The sequence below is a fragment of the Epargyreus clarus genome, unplaced genomic scaffold (assembly GCF_041222505.1).
Source record: "Epargyreus clarus isolate Ecla_fem2 unplaced genomic scaffold, WU_Ecla_fem_2.2 ptg000008l, whole genome shotgun sequence".
NCBI lineage: Eukaryota > Metazoa > Arthropoda > Insecta > Lepidoptera > Hesperiidae > Epargyreus > Epargyreus clarus.
The window spans coordinates 202,086-228,075 of record NW_027332216.1 but is presented as its reverse complement, the minus strand read 5'-3'; the positions used below and the strand labels follow the sequence as shown (position 1 = coordinate 228,075).

Here is a 25,990-nt window from a genome sequence, read left to right as displayed (position 1 = left end):
TATCTGCGTTTGTTATTCAATGTCTTTATGTATAAACCAATTTATTTACGTTTATTATTACATTTTTTGTTACTTTACTAAATCTAATTTAGTTTCGCATCTATACCAGACATCAGATCAAGACAAATCAAATCATTTATTTTGCTTAATATAGGTAAATACAGTTGTTATTTCATGTGTTCATTTTTATTTATATAATCAATGCTACTCATTTCTGTGATGAGTTTTCTTCCAGTGAGATATAATTTAATAAGATTAAGTGGATTGCTTCTTACACCATAGGTTTCTATTTTATTAATTAATATAGTGTGGACAACATAATCAAATGCCCTAGTCATGTCCATGAAAATTGATGTTACCTGTCTTTTATTATCTAAATTTGCCATTATTGTTTTTAATAAATTTATGACTACTGTATTAGACATGAAGATATGATTTTAATATTAATTATGTAAATTCAGAATAAAAGCTACGTATTTGTAGAGTAGAGTATATCTACTGACCAGAGCAGGCAGGTGGAGCCCTGCGCCTTGTTGCAGCAGTCGCCGCCGCCGTACACGTCGGGCCGCTTGCCGCACACGCCGCACACCAGCCCCCACGCCATCACGCAGATTATCTACAGATGACACATCCGTTATTAATACTGTTATCATTATATTTTACTGTCATTTCATTTTACAGCATAATTATATTTATAGTTCAGTAAGTCGATTTTTTTTAGTCTTATACATACATACACCATACATAGCCCATTTAAAGAAAACTAGTCGTTGTTGTGGACGTTGAATGTGACGAGAATAAACCCAAGTAAGATTGAAGACTTACTTGAAATTAGCCACTTGCTGCATTGCTCCTCTTGAAGATTACATTGAAACAATTCGTGACTAAGTTTAAAAATTTACCATAACCTCCATATCAGAATAAAATAGTGTTTAGGGCTACACTTATAAACAAGAAACCAAGATACGGTAATCGCCGCCGTAAATGAACCACTAGGGGATCCACCATCCTGCTTGCAGTCAACTACGCGGCGGTAGAGGGCTAGCACAAGCAGGGGTGTACTGACGAGCAGCAGCGCCACGGCGGCGGCGGCGCCCAGCACGCGGCGGTAGGGGCCGTACTGCTGCAGCAGCGCCTGCAGCTGGTCCGCGCGCGGTGCTGCAGCGTCCCTAGCACAAGCGGGGGGGTACTGACGAGCAGCAGCGCCACGGCGGCGGCGGCGCCCAGCACGCGGCGGTAGGGGCCGTACTGCTGCAGCAGCGCCTGCAGCTGGTCCGCGCGCGGTGCTGCAGCGTCCCTAGCACAAGCGGGGGGGTACTGACGAGCAGCAGCGCCACGGCGGCGGCGGCGCCCAGCACGCGGCGGTAGGGGCCGTACTGCTGCAGCAGCGCCTGCAGCTGGTCCGCGCGCGGTGCTGCAGCGTCCCTAGCACAAGCGGGGGGGTACTGACGAGCAGCAGCGCCACGGCGGCGGCGGCGCCCAGCACGCGGCGGTAGGGGCCGTACTGCTGCAGCAGCGCCTGCAGCTGGTCCGCGCGCGGTGCTGCAGCGTCCCTAGCACAAGCGGGGGGGTACTGACGAGCAGCAGCGCCACGGCGGCGGCGGCGCCCAGCACGCGGCGGTAGGGGCCGTACTGCTGCAGCAGCGCCTGCAGCTGGTCCGCGCGCGGTGCTGCAGCGTCCCTAGCACAAGCGGGGGGGTACTGACGAGCAGCAGCGCCACGGCGGCGGCGGCGCCCAGCACGCGGCGGTAGGGGCCGTACTGCTGCAGCAGCGCCTGCAGCTGGTCCGCGCGCGGTGCTGCAGCGTCCCTAGCACAAGCGGGGGGGTACTGACGAGCAGCAGCGCCACGGCGGCGGCGGCGCCCAGCACGCGGCGGTAGGGGCCGTACTGCTGCAGCAGCGCCTGCAGCTGGTCCGCGCGCGGTGCTGCAGCGTCCCTAGCACAAGCGGGGGGGTACTGACGAGCAGCAGCGCCACGGCGGCGGCGGCGCCCAGCACGCGGCGGTAGGGGCCGTACTGCTGCAGCAGCGCCTGCAGCTGGTCCGCGCGCGGTGCTGCAGCGTCCCTAGCACAAGCGGGGGGGTACTGACGAGCAGCAGCGCCACGGCGGCGGCGGCGCCCAGCACGCGGCGGTAGGGGCCGTACTGCTGCAGCAGCGCCTGCAGCTGGTCCGCGCGCGGTGCTGCAGCGTCCCTAGCACAAGCGGGGGGGTACTGACGAGCAGCAGCGCCACGGCGGCGGCGGCGCCCAGCACGCGGCGGTAGGGGCCGTACTGCTGCAGCAGCGCCTGCAGCTGGTCCGCGCGCGGTGCTGCAGCGTCCCTAGCACAAGCGGGGGGGTACTGACGAGCAGCAGCGCCACGGCGGCGGCGGCGCCCAGCACGCGGCGGTAGGGGCCGTACTGCTGCAGCAGCGCCTGCAGCTGGTCCGCGCGCGGTGCTGCAGCGTCCCTAGCACAAGCGGGGGGGTACTGACGAGCAGCAGCGCCACGGCGGCGGCGGCGCCCAGCACGCGGCGGTAGGGGCCGTACTGCTGCAGCAGCGCCTGCAGCTGGTCCGCGCGCGGTGCTGCAGCGTCCCTAGCACAAGCGGGGGGGTACTGACGAGCAGCAGCGCCACGGCGGCGGCGGCGCCCAGCACGCGGCGGTAGGGGCCGTACTGCTGCAGCAGCGCCTGCAGCTGGTCCGCGCGCGGTGCTGCAGCGTCCCTAGCACAAGCGGGGGGGTACTGACGAGCAGCAGCGCCACGGCGGCGGCGGCGCCCAGCACGCGGCGGTAGGGGCCGTACTGCTGCAGCAGCGCCTGCAGCTGGTCCGCGCGCGGTGCTGCAGCGTCCCTAGCACAAGCGGGGGGGTACTGACGAGCAGCAGCGCCACGGCGGCGGCGGCGCCCAGCACGCGGCGGTAGGGGCCGTACTGCTGCAGCAGCGCCTGCAGCTGGTCCGCGCGCGGTGCTGCAGCGTCCCTAGCACAAGCGGGGGGGTACTGACGAGCAGCAGCGCCACGGCGGCGGCGGCGCCCAGCACGCGGCGGTAGGGGCCGTACTGCTGCAGCAGCGCCTGCAGCTGGTCCGCGCGCGGTGCTGCAGCGTCCCTAGCACAAGCGGGGGGGTACTGACGAGCAGCAGCGCCACGGCGGCGGCGGCGCCCAGCACGCGGCGGTAGGGGCCGTACTGCTGCAGCAGCGCCTGCAGCTGGTCCGCGCGCACGGACTGCGCCGCCACGCGCGCGCTGGCGTTGGCCGCCTGCCACGTGATCTCGTCCGCCACCGCTGCCAGCCGACGCCCTGGACGATATAACATAAACAACTATTTAATTTGTGCTGTAATAATAACGTACATTTCTAACGTTATTAATATAGTGCAAACATTAACTTACAGTTTACTTTTACGGTCTACATAATGAATTTGAAACATTATTTAAAATTTACAATCATTTTTTATAAGATTGCCTATACATTCAACAGACTAATGATTTAAGATGGAGCATGTCCTATAATGTATCGTATGGCCGTGGTGTGTGCGATGTCTCTCACCGATATCGGTGATGGCGTCGTGCACGTCGGGGATGTGCCTGTCGACGGAGCGCTGGATGCCGCGGCGGATGTCGGTGAAGACGGCCTGCCCCGCCGCCACCTCGTCGCGGATGTTGCTCTCCAGCACCGCGCTCACGTCGCGCAGCACCGAGCTCACGTCCGGCATCTGACGCAACAACAGACACGTATTATAATAATGTACAATTCACCAATTAAAGTGTAGTCCACCAAATTGGAAGTGGCGACTACCGCATGAACATCTGAATCAAACCCATATCAGATATAATCTAACTGAAACCAACCATAGACGCATTGCTTGCCGAAGATCTTGCTGAAGACTATATTGTAATTCCTCATATAAAAGTTTGTAATAAGGGACGTATATATGAAGCATTTTAACTTAATCCTCTGGGATAACAATACATCTATGACCTCAGGTTTCTACACTGAAGTCCTCGCTAATCCTATCTGATTTTGATAATTGATGCCCCCAAGCAGGAGTGACCATTTATCATAACATCAGGTGAACAGTATGTTCTATTTAAAGTTTGATTAATTGCTATTTAACAAATGTGATTACTGATATTATTGATTGACTTACTAATGTAATTATGATTCAATATGGATTCACTTGTCAGTGTTTATTTTTACTTAAAAGCTGCACTTATTACATCAAGTGATACGTTACTCATTAAAAGTAGGTACTTACCGTAGGAAAGTATTTATCCAACATCTAATGAAGCGAGCGTGAAATTATAAAACAGAATGATTTTACGACAGACATAAAGTGTAAATTATTTTATATCACAGATAAGACAATCTCGCTGCATTACATTAAAATGGGGATTTACTTTCGTAATGTACATAAAATTATAGTTACATGTCAATAATTGGATACTTGAAATTTTGTCATTAAAATGAATTTTGAACAAGAAAGTCGATAATTTATTTATGACACTGAAAATTTTAATTGAGTGTAGAAGATCGTGCAGTGTATCCTTACCCTGTTGTACTGTATCTCGGTGTCGAGCTGGCCGATCTTGTACTTCTCCTGGAGCTGCACACACACGCGCTCCTGGCACTGCGCCAGCGTCTGCAGCAGCTGCGACTTCACCTTACGGAGACCTGCACAGAACACTTATGTAGGGTAAATGCATATTTTTGCTAATAGTAACGGTATCCAAATTGGAATAATACAACAATTTTAAATTTGAGCTGAACTCTTTGTAATTTGACTCTGGAGATAAACCGACATATCAATTTCTGCCTAATAACATCAATGTTGTTGCATTGTTTCAGTGTGAATGATGGGATGGTAAGGAGACTACATATTCCAGGCATTTTGACTTAGTCCTCAGAATTAGAAACGCGTCTGGGTTTAACCTCAGGTATAGAATCTAATCTTACGTCATTTGTTACTTCTTCATTATATACAACATACATATAACAACTAGTACCGAGTTTAATCAATCCTCCTCCATCCAATCTTCCATGTGATTACCAATACAATTCACGGATATTTTAAAACGAAACATTCAAATTGCAATGCTCTATGTAAAAGACACACATTCCTGCCTAATGCTCCCACGTGCGCCTGCATGTGTATGTGCGTGTACGTCGTGTACGTGTGTGTGTGCGTGTGTATATGCGTCGTGTACGTGTGTGTGTGCGTGTGTATATGCGTCGTGTACATGTGTGTGTGCGTGTACGTCGTGTACGTGTGTGTGTGCGTGTGTATATGCGTCGTGTACATGTGTGTGTGCGTGCGTGTGTGCGTGCGTACCGGCGTTGAGCGTGTCTGCGTCGGCGCGCAGCTCGGCGGTGACGTTGTGCACGGCGCGCAGGTCGTCGCGCACGGCGTCCAGCTGCTGCACGAGCCGGTTCAGCGTCGTCACCGAGGACGCGCGCGAGAACTCGCCCAGCTTCAGCGACACCATGTGACCGCTCGCTGCACGAACAATAACGTTATTATATGACACGCGCAGATTGCGCACTTAAGATGATTGAACCCTTTGTGGTTCGACTCCGGCGGCACCACCGCCACACCTATTTCTGCCATATAACAAACAGCAGTATTAAGCGCTGCTCTGTTCTGGTTTGAAGGGTGTGGTAACCGAGACATACTTTTCCGAGGTGTTCCAACTTAGTCCTCAGGGTAGCGACGCATCTGTGACCGACCTCAGGTAGGAATATCTAATCCTATCTGGGTTTGATTACAGATGTCCATGGGCGGTAGTAGCCACTTCCCATCAGGTGGACTGCATTTTTGTCTGCTACTCCTATATTTAAAAAAAAAGATTATTCTATTACTAGAATGCAAAATAAAGTACAATAAGGAAAATATGGTAAATTTAATATGTATTTATGGAACTGGAAAATCCACACACCTAGTAAAGATAAACAAGAAATTAAAAAAACCCAAGATATTATCATTTTATAAAAAAACATCTACTTAATATGTATCTTATCAGAAACGTATAGTAATAGGTACTTTTGATGTATTTTAGATGTTAAATAAAATAGATATTTCTGACATATCTCAGACAGAAAATTTCTCATTACTTTTATAATCAACCGTAAAAATAAATAGCTTGGAGAATTTTGCATGGTTGTAAGATATTACGATTAGATTAGCTATTTATTGCCCATATCGCACTCCACATGTATAAAGGCAGAATTGTAAATAAATAAAATTGACCATATTTAAATACCTAAAGACTTTTTTAACTACGATTAAATAAAGATGGTAGGATCGGGAGGGTTCCACAGCCACACCTATTTCTAGCGTGAAGTATTTCTGCCTGCCAGAATGGATGCCTGCTGACTATGAAGGGACCATTTTAATCCTCATAATTTATTTTAACAAAGGTGTCGCGTAATTTCATAATTATGCAAGAAGAGATCGTTACATTAAATATTAGGATAATGAAAGATCGGTAACGAAATTGGTGTATTTATTTATTTGTTTATTGATTTAAATACACCTATCGACCTATCACTAGACATTCCTTGTTACACAATGCAGCGAGTATATCGCCCATCGCCCATCGCACATCCCACGCTATCGGCAATGGGCTACAGTAACGTCGACACAGCAGAACGTGCCTCGCGGCCTGTTTCCCACGAAGATGATCCTGGTGTCTTTTTAGATTTAAGAATTATGTTATCCAATTGCGGTTCCCACCTCGAACGTAATTGTACATGTACTTAGTTAATAATTTTTAATATAGTGAAAGTAATTGCAGCATTTTTGACTTTAATTTCAATCTCTGCATCCCCCGTCTGCAGCTTATGTAACTGGCGCAGTCGGTAGGATGTCCATAAGTTAGGGTCATAGCTAGGCCAAAAATTAGGACATCCTAAACCTACGAAGCTTCAGACCAAGAGGAGTATCCAAACCTCGATACAGCAGCAGAGATATCAAAATGCGCATGTGAGTACTTTAGAATCGTACTATTGTGGCTCTCCTTTCACTTTACCTATAGTAATTTTCCTTTTTTTGTGTGTATTTTATGTGAAAAAAAAAAAAAAAAAATTAAACTAATATTAATGTTAAGTAAATAATTGTGGTACAGTGTTAAATAATTTTGTCAAAATTTTTCATCCAAAGCAATCGTCCCCTAGGTTAGATAAAATTAAGAGAAATCAAACATTAGACTCTGGACGAAATTTAAATAATTTAAATACGGAAAATTCTAGTTCTAATATGGATAATCTAGATAACATTTACAAGGCCTTGAGGCTATTGCCAGAATTTGATGGAAACTGTCATGTCCTAACAAGATTTATTAAATTATGCGACGAATTAGTGAAAACTTATATGAGTACCACACCTGGACAAGAATTAGGTAATTTAGCGCTTCTGAACGGTATTCTCAACAAGGTCACGGGACCTGCAGCCCGGTTAATAAATTCTAACGGCATCCCGGACAGCTGGGATTGCATTCGCTCTTCACTAATAAACAATTTTGCTGATCACCGCGATGAGACCTCGCTTTATAATGATTTGGCTCTTTTGACTCAAGGGTCAGGGTCACCTCAAGAATTTTATGATAAGTGCCAAAATTTATTTTCCACAATTATGACCTATATTAGTTTGCACGAAGATGTAGCAACTACAATCGCGTCTAAGAGATCTTTGTACAAAAAACTTACCCTTCAATCCTTTGTTCGTGGACTAAAAGACCCGTTAGGATTTCGTATACGGTGCATGCGACCATCAACTATTGAGCAGGCATTAGAATTCGTTCAGGAAGAATTAAATACCATGTACTTGCAACAAAGAAATGATAAAATTCCTGACAAAAAATTAACTTCTTTCAATCAAGGTCAATCATTTAAAGTTCCTTTTGCACATCATGCGAACACAGTTGCGATGCCACTACCTAGATATAGCTTACCCAGTACAAGTCGTCCACTGACACCACACCAACCACACTACCCACACAACCCTCTGTGGAGGCCTCACTATGCAGGTCCTAGCCGCACACAGCAAATTTTCAGCGCACCTTCACCAAATTACAGATTTAATAATGTGTTAAGATTGCCGCAACAAAATTATGTTCAAAGTTCTTCTGCCAATAATAAAGTGCACCCAATGAGTGGAGTAAGCCATTACATTTCAAAGCCACTACCACCAACTCTAAGAGGTCATGATTGGTCGAAACAGGGTAATCCACCACCCTCTAATTATTTTAAAAGCAGGGAAATAAATTTTAATGAATTTTACGGAGAACCATTATCAGGACCTTACGATAATACAGAACCATTTGACTACTACGGATATTCCGATTATAATTATGCTTGCAATGTAAGTGGCGAATATGATAATTCATTCTGTACTGAGGTGCCGGAGTATGGTGAGGTAGAGGTAGAGGAGCATCAAGATGACACTAATTCTGGTTCTTCTCATGGTAAAAATTTTCAAAAGGACCCGAAGTCAAAACCCTTAGGATAGAAATTAACCTTCAGACTCAGCGTATGTTGCCATATATTGTAATTTCAGATCCCCCGCTAAAACTACTTATTGATACTGGGGCTAATCAATCCGTTATAAGCCCTCAGGCAGTTAAAACATTTTATTCACACATTTCATGTAATTATGAACCATTCGAGATAACAAATTACCATGGTACAAGCCAGCACAATTATTCTATTACAGTGCCGACGTTTTCAGAGTTTCGAGAAGAAGGTAATATGCGTCTTTTCATTTATAACTTCCACGATTATTTTGATGGACTTCTAGGTTATGACTTATTAAAAGAATGGGAATCTAATATTAATTTAAAAAATAAAACTTTAATAACTCGTAATGCGACCAATCCAATTCACTTATATAACTCTAAAAATTGTAATTTATTTGAGGAAATAATACCAGCTAATTCAACAAAATTGTTAAAGGTTCCAATTAATTTTAAAAATGGTGATGCGTTAATACCAGAGCAAATAATTTCAAATTGTATAATTCGAGAGTGTTTAACTGACATTAGTAACAATCGCGGTTATATTGAAGTATTTAATCCCACTAATAATGATATAGTTTTCTCAATGGATCGCCCAGTTTATGCCGAACTATTTAATTTAGAATGCAAGCATACTCAACCACTTGAAATCTCAAGGTCACGCATTGATGAAGTTCTTTCTCGGTTAAGGACTGATCATTTAAACCCTGAGGAACGCACAAATTTAGAAAAGTTATGTTCTCAATACGCTGACATTTTTTATATAGATGGTGAGCCGCTCACTTTTAGCAATAAAACTAAACATAAAATTCGCACTACAGATGAGGTTCCAGTTTATACAAAGAGCTATAGATACCCATTCATACATCGGCAAGAGGTTAAAGATCAGATAACTAAAATGTTACAGCAAAATATTATTCGGCCCTCAGAGTCTGCATGGAACTCCCCCATCTGGGTAGTTCCCAAAAAACAGGACGCATCAGGTAAACCAAAGTGGCGGTTAGTAGTCGATTTTAGGAAACTAAATCAAAAGACCATCGATGATAAATATCCTATTCCTAACATCACAGACGTCCTTGACAAACTCGGTAAGTGTCACTATTTTTCAACTTTAGATCTTGCGAGTGGATTTTACCAAATTGAAATGGACCCAGAACATATACCGAAGACCGCATTTAGTATAGAACACGGCCATTTTGAGTTTTTGCGTATGCCGATGGGGCTTAAGAACGCTCCATCAACTTTCCAAAGAGTGATGGATGATGTACTTAAGGACCTTCAAAATCGAATCTGTTTAGTGTATCTTGACGATATCATCGTCTTTAGTGTTTCCCTTCAGGAACATATTGTCAATTTAGGAAAAGTATTTGAAAGGCTACGCGATTCAAATCTGAAAATTCAACTTAATAAATCAGAGTTTATGAAATTAGAAACTGTTTATTTAGGACACATTATCAGCAAGGATGGTATCAAACCGAATCCTGAAAAAATCACAGCCATTCAGAAATTTCCAATTCCAAAGACATCCACTGAAATAAAACGCTTTCTGGGTTTAGTAGGATATTATCGCAAATTTATTCCTAATTTCGCACGTATTACAAAACCTATGACGCAATGCTTGAAGAAGGGAGCTAAAATTAAATGTGACGATCCAAATTATATTAACTGTTTCGAAACTTGTAAAACATTATTAATGAATGATCCTATACTGCAATATCCCGATTTTACCAAAGAATTTATTTTAACTACTGATGCATCAAATCTAGCAATTGGTGCAATATTATCACAAGGACCCCTTGGGTCTGATAAACCAATTGCATACGCGTCACGAACTTTGAATACGAGCGAAATTAATTACAGCACTATAGAGAAAGAGCTGTTGGCCATTGTATGGGCCACTAAATACTTTCGTCCTTACTTATTTGGTCGCACCTTCAAAATTGTCACTGATCATAGACCCCTGCAATGGGTAATGAACATAAAAGAGCCCAGTTCTCGCTTAACTCGATGGAGATTGAAGCTCAGTGAATATAATTTTACAGTAGTTTATAAACCAGGAAAATCCAATACTAATGCCGATGCTCTTTCAAGGATCCAGATTAACAGCGACGACATAAATTCTCTTGCAGTGAATCCATCTATAAGGCGCCCATCTCGTTCTTCTACTCTTACAGCTAACTCTAGTTCTACTCTTACAGCTGACTCTAGTTCTACTATTACAGCTAGCCGTAGTTCTACTTTAACAGCTAGTTCCTGTCGTACAGCACATACTAGTCACGAAAACCCAATTTTAGAGATTCCAATAAGTGATATTCCACTTAATCGTTTTAGTAATCAGATTTGTTTTGTGATAGTTAATGCCCGTAAGAAAAACCCGACCATTACTAAACCTTTTGCAACTCACACGAAAACTATAATTCATTTATCAGAAACTTCTCTTGAGGCTGATGTAATTAATGCTATAAAAGATTTTGTGAATCCAAAGATTAGAACAGGTTTATTTGTTCAACCACCACTAGCTATGTACAAAATTATTCCCATCATTCAAAGGCAATTTAAAAGTTCTGCCATGAATTTAGTGTTTACAAAGTCTGAAGTAGAAAATGTCACAGAATATTTACAGCAACAGGTATTAATAAAGAATTATCATTTTGGTAAAACTAACCACCGTGGAATTAATGAAACGTATTTGGCTCTATCTCGAAGATATTATTGGCCTAAAATGAAAGATCAAATTGCAAAGTATATTCATGAATGTAGCATCTGCGGCCAAGCCAAATATGATCGTAATCCCATTAAACAAAAATTTCATGTTGTACCACCGCCTACCAAGCCTTTCGAAATTCTTCATGTCGATCTTTTTACAGTACAAAACGAAAAATATTTGACTGCCGTTGATGCGTTCTCCAAATATGCTCAAGCATATTTATTAAGAGATGGAACAGCATTAAGTGTAGTTCAAGCTCTACTTCAGTTTTTCACTCATCATGGCGTGCCTTTGACTATAGTAACAGATCAGGGACCAGAATTTTGTAATCAAGTATTTCTTGAATTTATTAGAGTCCATAAAACACAGCATCATAAGATCCTTGCACATGCGCCCAATGAGAACGGCATAGTCGAACGTTTTCATTCGACTATACTAGAACATTTGAGAATATTAAAACTGGAACATCCAAATGATAATGTTAAAACTCTCATGCCTTATGCCATTTTAGGTTACAATAGCTCTATTCATAGTTTTACCCAATGCCGTCCATTAGAATTAATTACAGGCCATTTCGATCCTCGAGATCCTATAGACACCGACTTGACTCAACATTTAACACAACAATACATACAAGATCACAAGAGTCGCATGAAACTAGTATTTGAATTAATTAATAAATCCTCCCTGAACGAACGAACGCAACTAATTGAGAATAGAAATAGAAATCGCGAACCTGAACAAGAATTTTCTACTGGTCAGCAAATCTTTATACGTAATCCAACGGCCGGCCGGCAGAAATTAGCACCACGTTTTAATGCGGACAATGTATTAGCAGATTTGCCCATTCATATATACACCAAACGAAATCGGGGTCCAGTTGCCAAGCACCGTTTGAAAAGACTTCCTAATAGATAGATTAAGGACGATATATGCAAAGGATGAAATTCTTGATATTGAGCTAAGAGAGTATTACGATACAATAAAATTAGGGTACTTTTACATGGATAAAAAAAAATAATAGTAGTTTTCAAAATAGTTCCTCTAGTTTTGCCTTTTTACTAGTTATCCATAATTCCGAAGAAAAACCATACATCCCTTATACCTGTCCATCCATATGTAGCCATTCATAGAACCGATTCTTTGTACATAGAGACAGAATGTCCGAAGACCAATTCATGGTATCTCTGTGAAACCAGACTGCGTAAATCGGCTAATTATCAAGCAGGAATGTCATCCAATTTGTTACCTCACACCAGTAATCTTAACCAGAGAAGCAATTGAACAACTCGACGACAGACATTACGCTATAAGTTTTCCCGTACCAACCAAAGTCAAAGAGAAGAAGTTGCAAGCTAAAAGTCTAATGCCTCAGCCACTTCGTCCGAAGAAGTATATGCAAGGGTCGCCGACCAAGAAGAACTTCACCTTAAACTCATAAGAGCAGCATATAACCATGCAGCTATTTCAGCAACTATGTCATCTAAAGTTCGCCAATAGTTGCTTGTCTTCAGGAGGGAGATGTTACACAATGCAGCGAGTATATCGCCCATCGCCCATCGCACATCCCACGCTATCGGCAATGGGCTACAGTAACGTCGACACAGCAGAACGTGCCTCGCGGCCTGTTTCCCACGAAGATGATCCTGGTGTCTTTTTAGATTTAAGAATTATGTTATCCAATTGCGGTTCCCACCTCGAACGTAATTGTACATGTACTTAGTTAATAATTTTTAATATAGTGAAAGTAATTGCAGCATTTTTGACTTTAATTTCAATCTCTGCATCCCCCGTCTGCAGCTTATGTAACTTCCTTAATATTAACATTACGATTTGTTTGGTTTAGTGTGATTCGCCATTACAGGTATATACAACACTCATTGTATTATTTTACAAAGAAGTGTAAATATAATATAAAATAAAAAAATGAAAAAAGAGAATATCAATTGAATTAGTAATTTCATATCTCAGTTGGAATTAAAAAATAAAACTTATTGTAAATGTATGCAACAGTAATTCATAAAATTTATGTTATCAGTGTGGAAAATGTCCACATCGCTATTAAAGCTAATGTTATTGTAAGTTCGTATCGATCCGTTTAAAGGGGCATGCGAGTCTAAATGATGTACGAGCGCGTGAGTGGTACCGGTGAGCATGGAGGAGAGGCGGTGCTCGAGCTCCTGGTAGTTGACGACGAGCAGGTGTCTGGCGTGCGCCTGCGTGGCGTTGAGGAAGGTGCGCACGTCGCGCAGGCCGGCGCGCACGGCGCCCGGCGCGCGCGCCGCGCCGCTCTCCACCTGCGAGTCCGTCGCGAACGCGCACACCACGCCGAAACTGGAAACCGTACATTACTAAACGTTACTCACGCCAACAAAACAATGTTACCAGTTTTGACAATTGAAATAGTCCCTGTCGTATATTTTCGTGTGTGACAAATATTAAAAAAAAAATTACTTTTTAGAGCATTTACGAATGAAACGATATTTGTCTGCACTCTTTCTTGGATTTCGTGTTTTTGCACCACTTAACTGCACATGTCGGCATTGTTCCGCGTAAATTACACTATGACAGTCGAAAACGTAATGGGAAAGCTATTTAGTCCGCTATTTTACATTTGTAATTCCTTCAATTACAAGGCGATGAAATATCTATACTTATCTATGCTGGAAACGTACTACCAGCGTATAACATTCAGTACTACTTTGCTAAAGCAATCACTATCCATTGGTTTTCTACCTAAGGCGTCGCTAAGAAGGATAAATGATAAAATGCATTAAAACATTCAAATTGGGTTGTTCACTAACTGATATCATCCCCCATTAATCCACATTCAAAATGTGATAGACTATATTCCATAATTTTCCCAGTCGTGGCAAGATTTTCACCATCAGTAGTACTTAAAAAAGTACCAACCAACATACACATGTATGTATAATATGTATGTTGGGTGTCACTTCCAAGTAAGGCTCATATGTAATTGCCGTGGGTATTAGCAAAAATATATGACACACAAGACAACAACAACAAGTGCATACTAACAGGAAGAGCGTGAGGATCGCGATGAGCAGGATGGCCAGCAGTCCCTTGAGGCAGGCGTCGTACTTGCGGTCGAAGGGCCGCCGCCGCCGCCCCACGCGGCACCACTGGCAGCAGCACCAGAACAACCTGCACCACAAGTACATTGTATCATAAATAATGTGTGTGTGTGTGTGTGTGTGTATTATCCTATTTTAAGGTATATTACAGACTATTTTATCAAAACAAATTTATATGAACGATATTGTAAATACTGAAATGTCTAACTTCAAAGTTTATGAAGTTGTCACTAGATGGCGTTGTCTGTAATATGTCACATTAATGAGTGCATTTCACCTGATATTAAAAGACTGCTACTCAAATAAAACCTTTTCAGAAACGCAGCGTTGGGACAAGGCGAAGTTTTGTCAGCTCAATTTTAGTGATTATTGTAACAGAAACTAAATTAGTAGCCACTTGGAGGAGCAATTCTACTTGTGTCATCAGCGGAGTGACGTTCAGAGACACAACGCCGATGCAGTACTGACCCGGTGAGCGGCAGCGCGGCGGCGAGCAGCGCGGCGACGATCAGCACGGCGGCGGGCCCCGCGTAGTGCGCCAGCAGCTCGCGCCACTTCTCGCGCCACGACCGCACCTCCACGTGACCGTCCTCCACCTGCACCACGCCTGAAACAACAACTTGTACGGTTAGGGAGGTAACACATGTGCAAGATTAAACAAATACATGATCGACCCCGCCCGAGCTGATGACTTCCGTCGGCTCTGTATTCATCATTAAAGTCACACCATCATCAAGTGACTTCAATAAAGTGTCACAATTCAAAAATACCAACAAATAATTTGTTTCAAAATTTTCAATCAGTCTAGATTTTTTGGAAGTCTTCTCCGTTTATATTTCTAAAATCTATTTATCAAATATATTTCATATCATATAAAATATAGCCAATGTTACTCGTGGATAATGTAGCTTTCGAATGGTGAAAGAGTTTTTAAAATCGGTCCAGTAGTTTTTGAGCCTATTCAATACAATCAAACAAAGTTTTCCTCTTTATAATATTATTAAAGCATAGATAAAGCTTTAATTCCAACATGTACCTACATTCGTACACCTGGTTAAACTAAGATATAGAAGTTTATTTGCCTGGTTTAGACTAAATGTGTAATAGTAATGAACACGTTATGACTGACCGTAAAACCAGTTCTATTAGTAGTAGTATAGAAATGAAACATAGTTTTTTGTTCTACATATCGAACGTCAATCAAGGCCTTGTGAAGCATTACGGTATTGCAGTGCCAGTTACCCCGCAGTCCGGTGTCCGGCGCCAACTGTCGTCGGTTTAGAGTGAAGCGGTGATATTTCCCGAGCCTACACCGTCAGGCTTGGCGGCTTTACATTAGACTTAATTAGACCGGTTCTAGAAAATTCCTGATCTCTTGACACCTGGCTTGCTAGTCTATGTTTATATCTATTTTTCTTAAATTCTTTTGCATTCATTTGACTCATATACTTGATGATGAGTCACGAACTTTATCTCGGATAAATATGCAATACGGCAAGAAATGTTATACAGTAAGAGCGTGGGCATGTGTCAACGTAGTCGTTAAAATTTTTTAATGCAAGACTAGATATGTTTAACATTGCAACATCGTGCATCGGCATATACCTACAATGTGTGACATACGAAAACCAAACGACCATGCAACCAAACTTTTTTTCGTCGTTCGTCAATCATACAGAGTGGACGTGTGCTAAATCTTGCTACAATATTTTTATTCCGTGTTCCGCAAAAGTAATCAGTATTTAAACTACAAAGTGCACTTAAATCGCGTGAATTGTGTTATTAATTACACCGCTTTAGACTTGAGCGCCACACCTCAAGAACAATAGAACTTGCGCAGTGGCAGCGCCCGCACTAGTTCCTCACCCCCGCGAGAAGAGCACCGCTGCTATTTTTTAACTCGTTCTCGCATCGATACGCCGTAAGCGGGATACAGTGCAACGCACAAGTGTTTTTCGCTAATAAGTGTACGCCAAACCGTTGTAAATCGAACGAGGAGAAACTTGTTTGATATGCTGTAACAGTGGTAACAAAATCGTTTATCTTTTTTGAATCTACTCTCGCATCGAAACAAATCAAGCAATAATACGTTACTTGCAATATTGAACACGTCTTGCATTTATTTTGCGTTTGCGTGCCTTGCATTTACTATTGTAATAATATGAGTGTTCAACGATCACCACCAAAACGCTCACCGACGGGTGGTGGATCACAACCCGACTTGTCCAAGATGAGCAATCTTACGGTAGATTCGCAAATCACCTTCAGAAAAAGAAAACAACCGTTAGATCATGAATGCGAATGCTCTAATCAAATAAAAGAGATGCGAACTGAACTTACTCGAATCAGTTCATTGTTAGAAAAATATGTTGTATCCAATGAAGACATTTTGAACAAAATGCAAGAAAGTATTACAGAAGTAAAAAATCAAATTACTGAAATTAAATCATCAAACGAAGAAACTATAAATATATTACGTAATAACGTCACTGAGGTAAATACACAATTAAATGATATTAAAGCATCTACATCGGACATAATCACAGAGCAGAAAAACATAGAAACCCACGTAACAAGACTAGAAACCCAAGTGTCACAAGGAGAAAACAAAATAAAACAAATCGAATCTGATCTCAGAAGCCTTCGAGTCGCCCCTCAAACATCATCTTTTAAAACTGAAAATCAACTCTATGTTAATGAACAAATAATCCGCGAAATGCAAGACCGGAAATATAGAGAAAAAAACATTATACTCTTAGGTGTACCAGAACAAACATCTCTTAATGTTGATGAAAGAAGGTCCAAAGATTTAATAGATGTTTTAAAAATTACTTCCTCGGTGATTAAAGATATCCCAAAACCAATAAAAGTAATTAGAATTGGAAAGTACACTCCCGGGAAAATTCGCAGAATTAAAATATGTTACGACTCTGCAGGAACTGCTAAAGAACTATTACGAAACAAAACCAAATTGCCGGACAATATTAAGATATTTTCGGATCAAACTCCATCTCAACAAAAATATTTAAGTAGTCTAAAGCAAGAATTAACATCCCGAGAAAATAATGGTGAATGTGACTTAACTATAAAATATATAAACGGGACACCCACTATTACAAAAGCTCAAGCTCCAAAAAACTTCAATCAATAAAAAGCACATCAACAAATTTTGCCAATACTAACAGTTACCAAGTTCTAGACAACTACAAAAGTATCCAATGCAACAAATCACGTCTTACATTCTTCTACCTTAATGCAAGGAGCATATGTAAAAAAGGAAAATTCGAAGAACTAAAATGTATATTAAAATTAATACCAACCACTGTACATGTCATTTTGATAACAGAAACTTGGATTACAAATGAAACTCAAGTTCTACAACTGCAAATACCCAATTATACGCACTACCACAACTATAGAACTGACTCAAGAGGAGGTGGAGTTTCAGCTTACATTCACAATGACTTAAAACATACCATGTTCGATTCAAGCTATATAGGGGGAAACAATTATCTATGGATTAAGCTAGAGAAATATTCACTTTACATAGGTCTTGTTTATAATCCTGGAAATACAAACTACAAAGACTTCCTCGAAACATATGACTCGCAGTTGCAACGAAAAAAGAGAGCAATTGTTTTCGGGGATTTCAACATCGATCTTTTAACAAGAGACAAACAAACAAAACAATATAAAGAGCTTTTGAAGGAAAATGGACATACACTACTAAATAAAATCGCAACAAAATATAGCACCAGAGAATGTTCCACAAAAAAATCTATATTAGATCACATTACAACCAATCTTAAAGACGACAACTTTCATATGGCAATAATTAACTCGCCAATGACAGACCACAAACAGATATACATGGAATTAAAAAAAGCTAAGACTCCCCCTAAAAGACGTGTACAATATGCAGCAATAGACTATAAGAAATTAACGACTTCTGTGACTACAACAGACTTTAAAGAATTCCGTGATAACTACAATGAAATGGAAAACAAAATAAAGATTTTAATAGAACAAAATAAAGTCCTGAAGACAAAGATTCTCAACCTCCCTCAAAAGGACTGGATAAATAATAATGTTATAACTGCTATTACTCGACGGAATATTGTCTGGGCAAAGCTTATAGAGAACCGCGACAATGACGCCTTAAAAAAAGATTTCAACACAGTCAAGGATTATGTAGCAAAGCTCATTCAAGACACAAAAGATAAATATTACTATAATGAATTTGTAAAATGTAATAATAATCCGAAAAAGATGTGGCAATTAGTAAACACTTTGGCAAATAATAAATTTAAAGAAAGCTGTGCTCCCTCAAAATTAATTGTAGATGATAACGAAGTGACGGATTTAAAAGATATTTGTAAAGTATTTAATATATATTTTTCTAATATTGGCTCTTCGTTAGCAAATCAGATACCTTATACTGAAACTAATTTCTTGAATGCACTTCCAAACAAAATTCAAAACACAGAGCTATCTATTTTTGAACCATGTACTGATAATGAAATTATAACAATAGTGAGCAAACTCAAAACGAACTGTAGTACAGGGGTAGATGGTATAAGCACCAAAGTTGTGAAATGTATAATATATTATATAACAAGTAGCCTAACAAATTGCTTTAATAAATTACTACTCGAAGGAACATTTCCAGACACCCTAAAAACAGCTAAGGTCACGCCTATATTCAAATCGGGATCAAAAACTGATCCGGGGAACTACAGACCGATCTCAGTTCTGCCTGTGCTATCAAAAATAATTGAAAAAATCTTATATGTAAGACTGGACAAATACTTAAATACTATAAATTATATTTCTACCAGACAGTACGGTTTTCGGTCAAAAAGTAATACCTTGGCAGCAACAATTGACTTAGTAACTAAAATTAAGCATAATATAGATAACAAAAATGTAGTATTAGGCATATTCATTGATTTAAAAAAAGCTTTTGACACAGTTAGCCACCAAATTCTTATAAAAAAACTAGAAAACATTAATATTACTGGCTGTGCTCTAAAAATGCTCAAATCGTACTTGACAAACAGAACACAAATCGTTAAAATTGATAACTTAAAAAGTGACACGCTACCAATAACATGCGGAATTCCCCAGGGCTCAATATTAGGACCATTGCTGTTTTTGATCTATGTCAATGACATTCAGGAACTAGGCTTGAAAGGTCACATTACATTATATGCAGACGATACTTGTTTATTTTACTTTGGTTCTAGTATACATACACTTATTTCACAAGCTCAAGATGATTTAAATACTCTTTCTACATGGCTACAAAATAATCTCTTAACAATCAATATCTCAAAAACATGTTATATAATTTTTAAAGCAAAAAACAAAACTATACCTGCTTATGATCCTTTACTTATAAATGGTACACCCATACAAGAAAAGAATGAAGAGAAATATCTTGGCTTAAGATTAGATAGTAAGTTAACATGGAATACCCAAATTCAACACATAAAAAGTAAATTATCATCACTCCTTGGTTCCATTCGCAATTTAGGCAAATGTATCCCTCACAATTTAAGAAATATAATCTACAATTCACTAGTTAAACCGCATATACTTTATTTAATTGAAATTTGGGGTAGTGCTGCTAAAACAAAACTGAATGATATCCAGAGACTACAAAACAAAATAATTAAATCGCTTTTCCAATATCATTATTTAACACCAACTACTAAAGTTTATAACGATACCAAAATTATGTCTATTAAACAGCTATATATATATAACACCTGTATCTTTATTAGAAAATGTCTGAATAATAACATCCAGTCCGATATAAAGTTTATAAAAGAAAAACCTTTCAGTAAGCGTAGAACTCGCCGAGCTACCTACCTTGTTCTTCCAAAAGCAAGAACAAACTATGGAAAAAAGACAGTTACTTTTGAAGGAGCACACCTATATAATAAGATACCAGGCAATGTTAAAAATGTACACCCATTCAACGCTTTCAAGAACAAATTAGCTGAGTACATAATAAAACATGAAGCAATCACTTGAATATGAAAGGGTTGAGTGGGTATCTGATAATACTCGTACTATGTGTGAATTGATGATACCTAAAATTAATTTAATGTAAATCTCTGTTCTCATAGAAGTGACGTATTTGTCTTATTTGAGAATAAAAATTCTTTAAACCTAAACTGATGTTAAATGACCACTAACGACCATGGACATCGTCGTCGTTTGTAACCCTAGAATAGAAAAGTTCCTAATTCTATAACCAACATTCCCTACAACTGACGGGAGCTCTAGCGAAGGTGGATCGCATGCCTATTTAAATTATATTTACGTTCATCATAATAAAACTGTGAAGCGTTAATTGATACAAGCTCAGGCTCCCTTCGGTGCTTCTAACGCATATTAAGCTTAAGATTGAAAATAATGATGATTGGGGGCCAAAACTATGTTTTATAAATATATTACATCAAATAGTAAGTAGTCTGCCACAACACGTGTTCAATTGCATTTCATTACGCTTTCATTTAAATACGACTATGAATGCCGACACGGAGTTCTAGACCCAACGTTATAAGAGTTATGAACTAATCTCGAGTGTAAAGCGATGTGGGACAGGCCGATATGCCGTTTACACCAATTGATTGTCTCAAGCGGATGGAGTTTATCACACCAGTCCGCGCGTCGTGTCTCCTCTCTAAAACGCTAATGACTCACTATTTTTAACCGCCGTCTAAAAAGGCAATGCTGTTATTTATTTCTGACGTATATGGCCGCCCGCGTGTTCTCCCAAGACTTAAGACAAGACGTTCCTTAGAGGAAGGTGTTGCTTATCAAGTTTACGGAACGTGTTCCTATGTTTGTATTTATGCGATAAACTGCTTAAATAGCTTACGACGCTTCCTGTGATCTGTCAGTTAACTTTTTGTATCCTGGAGTCTATCTTATCCTGACTTTATCATCATGTATATTCCAGGAAATCCGAACGTTATCAATAGATTATCAATTATGTGTTTCATTAGCAGGTAAACAGGGACATTTTACTATTTATTTAAATTGATTATAGTTTAATATCTTATCATGTTATCTCATTGACATACTGATAAAATGCTTATCAGAAACGACTCAATACTTTTGTTACAGAAGTTAACCGGCTCGTTGGTCTAGGGGTATGATTTTCGCTTAGGGTGCGAGAGGTCCCGGGTTCAAATCCCGGACGAGCCCAAACTTTATTTTGATTTATCTAATTTTGTAAATATAAATACGTACAAAATGTTATGATTTTTTTTATAAAAAAAAATAATGAGAGATTATGTAAATCGTTGAACAAATTTAAAATAAAAAATATAGTTCAAAAAACTAAAAAACACGCTTTTATGATAAAATTAACTAAAAAGTAGAAAATCTAAATGAATCTAGGAATCAATTAAGGAACAGTAAATAGTATAATTGTGAAATAAATCTACAAAGTTTGAACGAAATCTGGCCGTTTAAAGTGGGTCAAAATCGCGCCCAAAGAAGTCGGTTACAAACATACAAACAAACATACAAACAAACATACAAACATACAGGTGAAGCTAATAAAAAGCGTGTAATTAAGTAAACACTTGTGTAAAATACTATATAATATTTACAAATCACAAACCTTAATAAAAAAAGTTCGACAGCTGACCTGATCTTGAGGAATCTTTGATCTTTGAGGGAGGGAGGGTGGTACATACTGCATGGTTTAAAATATATACCATCATACATATTTGTAGCGGATTGTTGCGAAGTAGTTTTAATCTTAACTTAATGACCTGATCTGACTTGACCATACCATATTGGAGGCTAAGGATTGATCATAGTAGCAAACGTTAGAGGAAGCCGGCAGTAGACTACAAGAGGCTATTAGAGAAATGGCGATCAAATTAAATGTCGTAATAAGAATGGTGTGTTCCTAATACAAGGAGGAACGATAAGGAATAGATACGGGCGCGCGGCGGATGTTGGCGGGCGAGGGGCGGCGGGGAGCGGGGTCACGACCTCGTGCGCAGGCAGCGCCGCGCGGACAGCCTAGCGTGCAGCCCGCCGCTCACGTGCCAAACATATGTATTGTACAGTTACTTGCTGGGAAGGGCAACGCACTTTTTGAGCACACCTTTGTCATGCTACAGACTTTTGTATTCTTCAACAAGCAGTAACAATCCAAATCTTGAGCACACATTCAAGATGGAAGCTCTTCTGCAGTCACCATATATAAATAAGGCTAATAATTGTAATAACGAGTAGTAATAATTCATAAAGAGGGAAAAACAATCAGAAGCAGAGATCTTCAGACACGAAAACAGCTTCACATACGGACAGCGTAGCCAGTGTTTTCTTCCAGTAAAGTGGGACTTTAAAACGTTTTCTAAAACAGAACATAAACTTTAATAAGTACGAATAATGAGTTTCAAGCTAAGTTTAAGATGATGATGGTTACTTATAGATTTTAGTTAAAATAAGTTACCATATAAAAACAATGACTGAAGAAGATATCCCCGAAACACGGACCCCGTCCCGCGTGAGACATTAAAATTTAAGGTAAAAATCAGAATGTCACGCTCACGACCAAACCCGCACGTCAGGCAACGCGTAGCTTATCCGGGAGCACCCGTATCATCGTGAAAAACCTAGGACAAATTACAAGCATTTTTAAAATCTATGAGTGTATGGTCATTGAGCATACAGTACTAATGAATACAGAAACAAATAAAAGTAGAGATTAATAAAACATAATATCAGCTTTACCTCGATATCGACTACACACATGAGTAAAATGAATGGGTGGGGGTGGTGCCCATAATCTGTCTGGTACCTATTCGTCTCGCACAATCACTCCAGCCAGAAATAGCTTAAGTGGATACTGGATAGTGAGAATAAACAGTGAAATAAAAACAATTTTCAACCATAAACAAAGCCGGTAAATAAAATAATTCAACGTCCAAAGCACTGTTCCTAAATAAATTCTGAATCTCAAACGATCATTTACGAGCCTACACGTAAAACTGATTGGGAGAAGTTTAATAACTTGTTTCTTAAAAAGTTTAAGCATATGTACGAATATGTTAGATAGATAGATAGAAGGAATATTCTTTATTGCACACTTCAATACAACAGAACAATAATAAAAACATTTTTGTTGAACCATAAGTCAGGGAAATAATGAACATACAACACGACATGGCATTTACCTTAATCTGCTGGACAGTAAGCTGATTCTCACGACATACTCGTATCATAGACATAACTTTCAACATGTCTGTCACCATTCACGGCAATACCGTTGGCGGTTGGCTCACCTTGGTCGCGATTGGACCGGTCTTTACACTTTAAAGACTAGATATTATACTAGCTAACTGTACACCGTAAAAAACATTGCCTTCTAAGAAATAGAAACGAGCCGAGCAGTCGCCTGCAGCAAGAGGACACACTCTTTGTGAGGACAAAACGTTCTTGTTAGTAACATTGTAGTTGCATAATTCAAGTTAACATCATTAACGTTAAGCTTGCGAATCATACCGTAAGGTTAACAGACACTTGTGAGAATTTATCGTATTTAATGACTATGAGAAAATATCGCACAGCTGCGTCATGAGACAGCTAACGGTAAAAATACTCAGCTTTGAATGTGATCCGCTGGTTTTACATTCGCAGAAACCTCTTACCGTGTGATTTCCTTGTTTTGGATAATTGTCGTAATTTTCGCATAACGTGACTGTAGATTGTGGCTGATGCCACGAATGCAAAAATACAAAGCAAAATAATTACTGCAGCCTTGGTCAAATCGGCGAAACACAGATTTATGTGCCCTTGTAATTACGTCATTAGCGTGCAATCACCTTCGAAACCTACATTAACTCATTACTGCGATCTATCATACTTTATTGCAGCTAGAGTTCATATTCGAGTGTTCGCACGTCAAGCAATGAGTATGGTAATACATAATGATATAATCCATTCGTCGACGTAACGCTAAGCACACGAGCGGGGGCCTTGACCGTGCGATGCTCTACTGACCATGCACAACTTGACAACATAAGTATAACGATTTTTTGTGTTGAAAATGCTGATATGATGTATTATTTGTTTGTTCACATATGAAGATATAAAGCAAGGCGCCAGAAAAGTGAAATTGTCCTGATATATAATATTTACGGCATTGGAGATTGAGCTACTCAGCGCCACTCGGAAGTTATTTTATTATTATAAAGAAGTAGCAAAAGAACATGCAGTCTATCAGATGGTTAGTGGCTATAGCCATCCAGTGTCATGTGTGATCAACTCCAGATAAGATTAGATTCCTGCCTCAGGTTGGCCTAACTGGCCTGCGTTGCCACCCTCGAGTACCCACCCGGAACACCCTTAGCGCGTATTTAACCCTGCTGTTATAAAGCAGAAATAATTGTGACAATGTTGCCTCCGAAGTTGAACGAAATGAATGCCATAAATTGAACATTATTATGTTTATAAATACAGCCGGACGATCGCAGACTGCATTCAGTAGTTGCATGCAGGGCCTTGGCAGTGGCGCCGCTCGGCAGAGCAGCACGCAGCCACACGGGCGCACGCGTGCTGAATTGCACAGCTAACCACCGGATAATCAAGCCATTGTCTTAATAGAAGGCTATTGTTTTCATATATTTTGCCTTATTTACGTAAAACGTTAATCTAATCTTATTATCTTTGTTTATAATTATAATTAGTATAATTATTTTTATCTTTTATACATACCATATTTTGTCTGTCTGACATAGTATTTTATAAAGGCTTTTATAAGTTGTAAATAATCTCATCAGATTAGTCCAATTACTATAGTAATTACTTAATATCATCATCATTTACAACTCCTCTTATAATGAGGAGGATTAGGCCATAGTCCACCGCGCTGGCCAAGTGCGAAATGGTAGACTTCTCATACCTTTGAGATTTTTTTATAAATCTCAGGTATGCAGGTTTCCTCGCGATGTTTTCCTTCACCGTTTAGCAAGTGATAATTAATTTCTAATAGGCACATAACTTTGAAAAATGAGGGGTGCCTGGGATTTGAACCTCGGACCCCTCGATCGAGAGGCCGAGTTTCTTAACCACTAGGCTATCAATTAGTTAATATAATTAATTATAAATACTTAATATTCATCGAAAAAGCTTGAAAATAAAGAATAATAACAGCAAGTCTTATAAGATTAGTTCATGGCCTCGCCTTGGTCGGATGTTACGATAATAATGCATAGATTTTTGAAGTTTGGAAAAAATCTGTCATCAATTGTATTTTGCTTGTGATAGGCATTCGGTCAAATATATTATGTAATAAAGAAAAATGTTTCACAAAAAAGCAAAATTCCCAAATTAGAGTTCCCTGTTGAAAAGAAGACGGAAATCGAGGACTCTCATGAATGTGAACAAGTTTGAATAGCTCGTTAGGGATTCTGTGCGACCACCGCGAAGGAACTCTTCGGTGAACAGACTCTTGACCTACACACAGGAAAAGTGAAGATTCATCTAAAAACACTTCACTGATAAAATATTTTAATTAAAACTACGGCAATATAAACATGCTATGGTCATATTGAACACACAGTTTTTATTTACCTATATAGTAACATCAATAGCAATTAGTACAATTGTCGATGTTAGACAAGATAATCTGAATCTGCCTTAAATTAGGTTAACTATATT

The 25,990-nt window shown here is 40.2% G+C and overlaps 1 protein-coding gene and 1 non-coding gene across 3 annotated transcripts in view; one reads left to right on the top strand and one right to left on the bottom strand.

Moving 5' to 3' along the window:
- LOC140744055 (prominin-like protein) overlaps positions 1-25,990 on the bottom strand; it is a 90,909-nt gene that overhangs the window by 28,316 nt on the left and 36,603 nt on the right. For both annotated transcript variants that reach the window (XM_073075508.1, XM_073075509.1), the window contains exons 2-9: positions 14,762-14,900; positions 14,238-14,363; positions 13,345-13,532; positions 5,314-5,478; positions 4,534-4,655; positions 3,531-3,696; positions 3,115-3,281; positions 504-616 (exon numbers count right to left, since the gene is read on the bottom strand). In XM_073075508.1, the coding sequence (XP_072931609.1) occupies positions 504-616; positions 3,115-3,281; positions 3,531-3,696; positions 4,534-4,655; positions 5,314-5,478; positions 13,345-13,532; positions 14,238-14,363; positions 14,762-14,900 (1,186 nt within the window). The remainder of the gene's footprint in view (positions 1-503; positions 617-3,114; positions 3,282-3,530; positions 3,697-4,533; positions 4,656-5,313; positions 5,479-13,344; positions 13,533-14,237; positions 14,364-14,761; positions 14,901-25,990) is intronic.
- Positions 21,443-21,514, top strand: TRNAP-AGG (transfer RNA proline (anticodon AGG)). The gene has a single exon. It is a non-coding gene; the product is annotated as a tRNA-Pro (tRNA).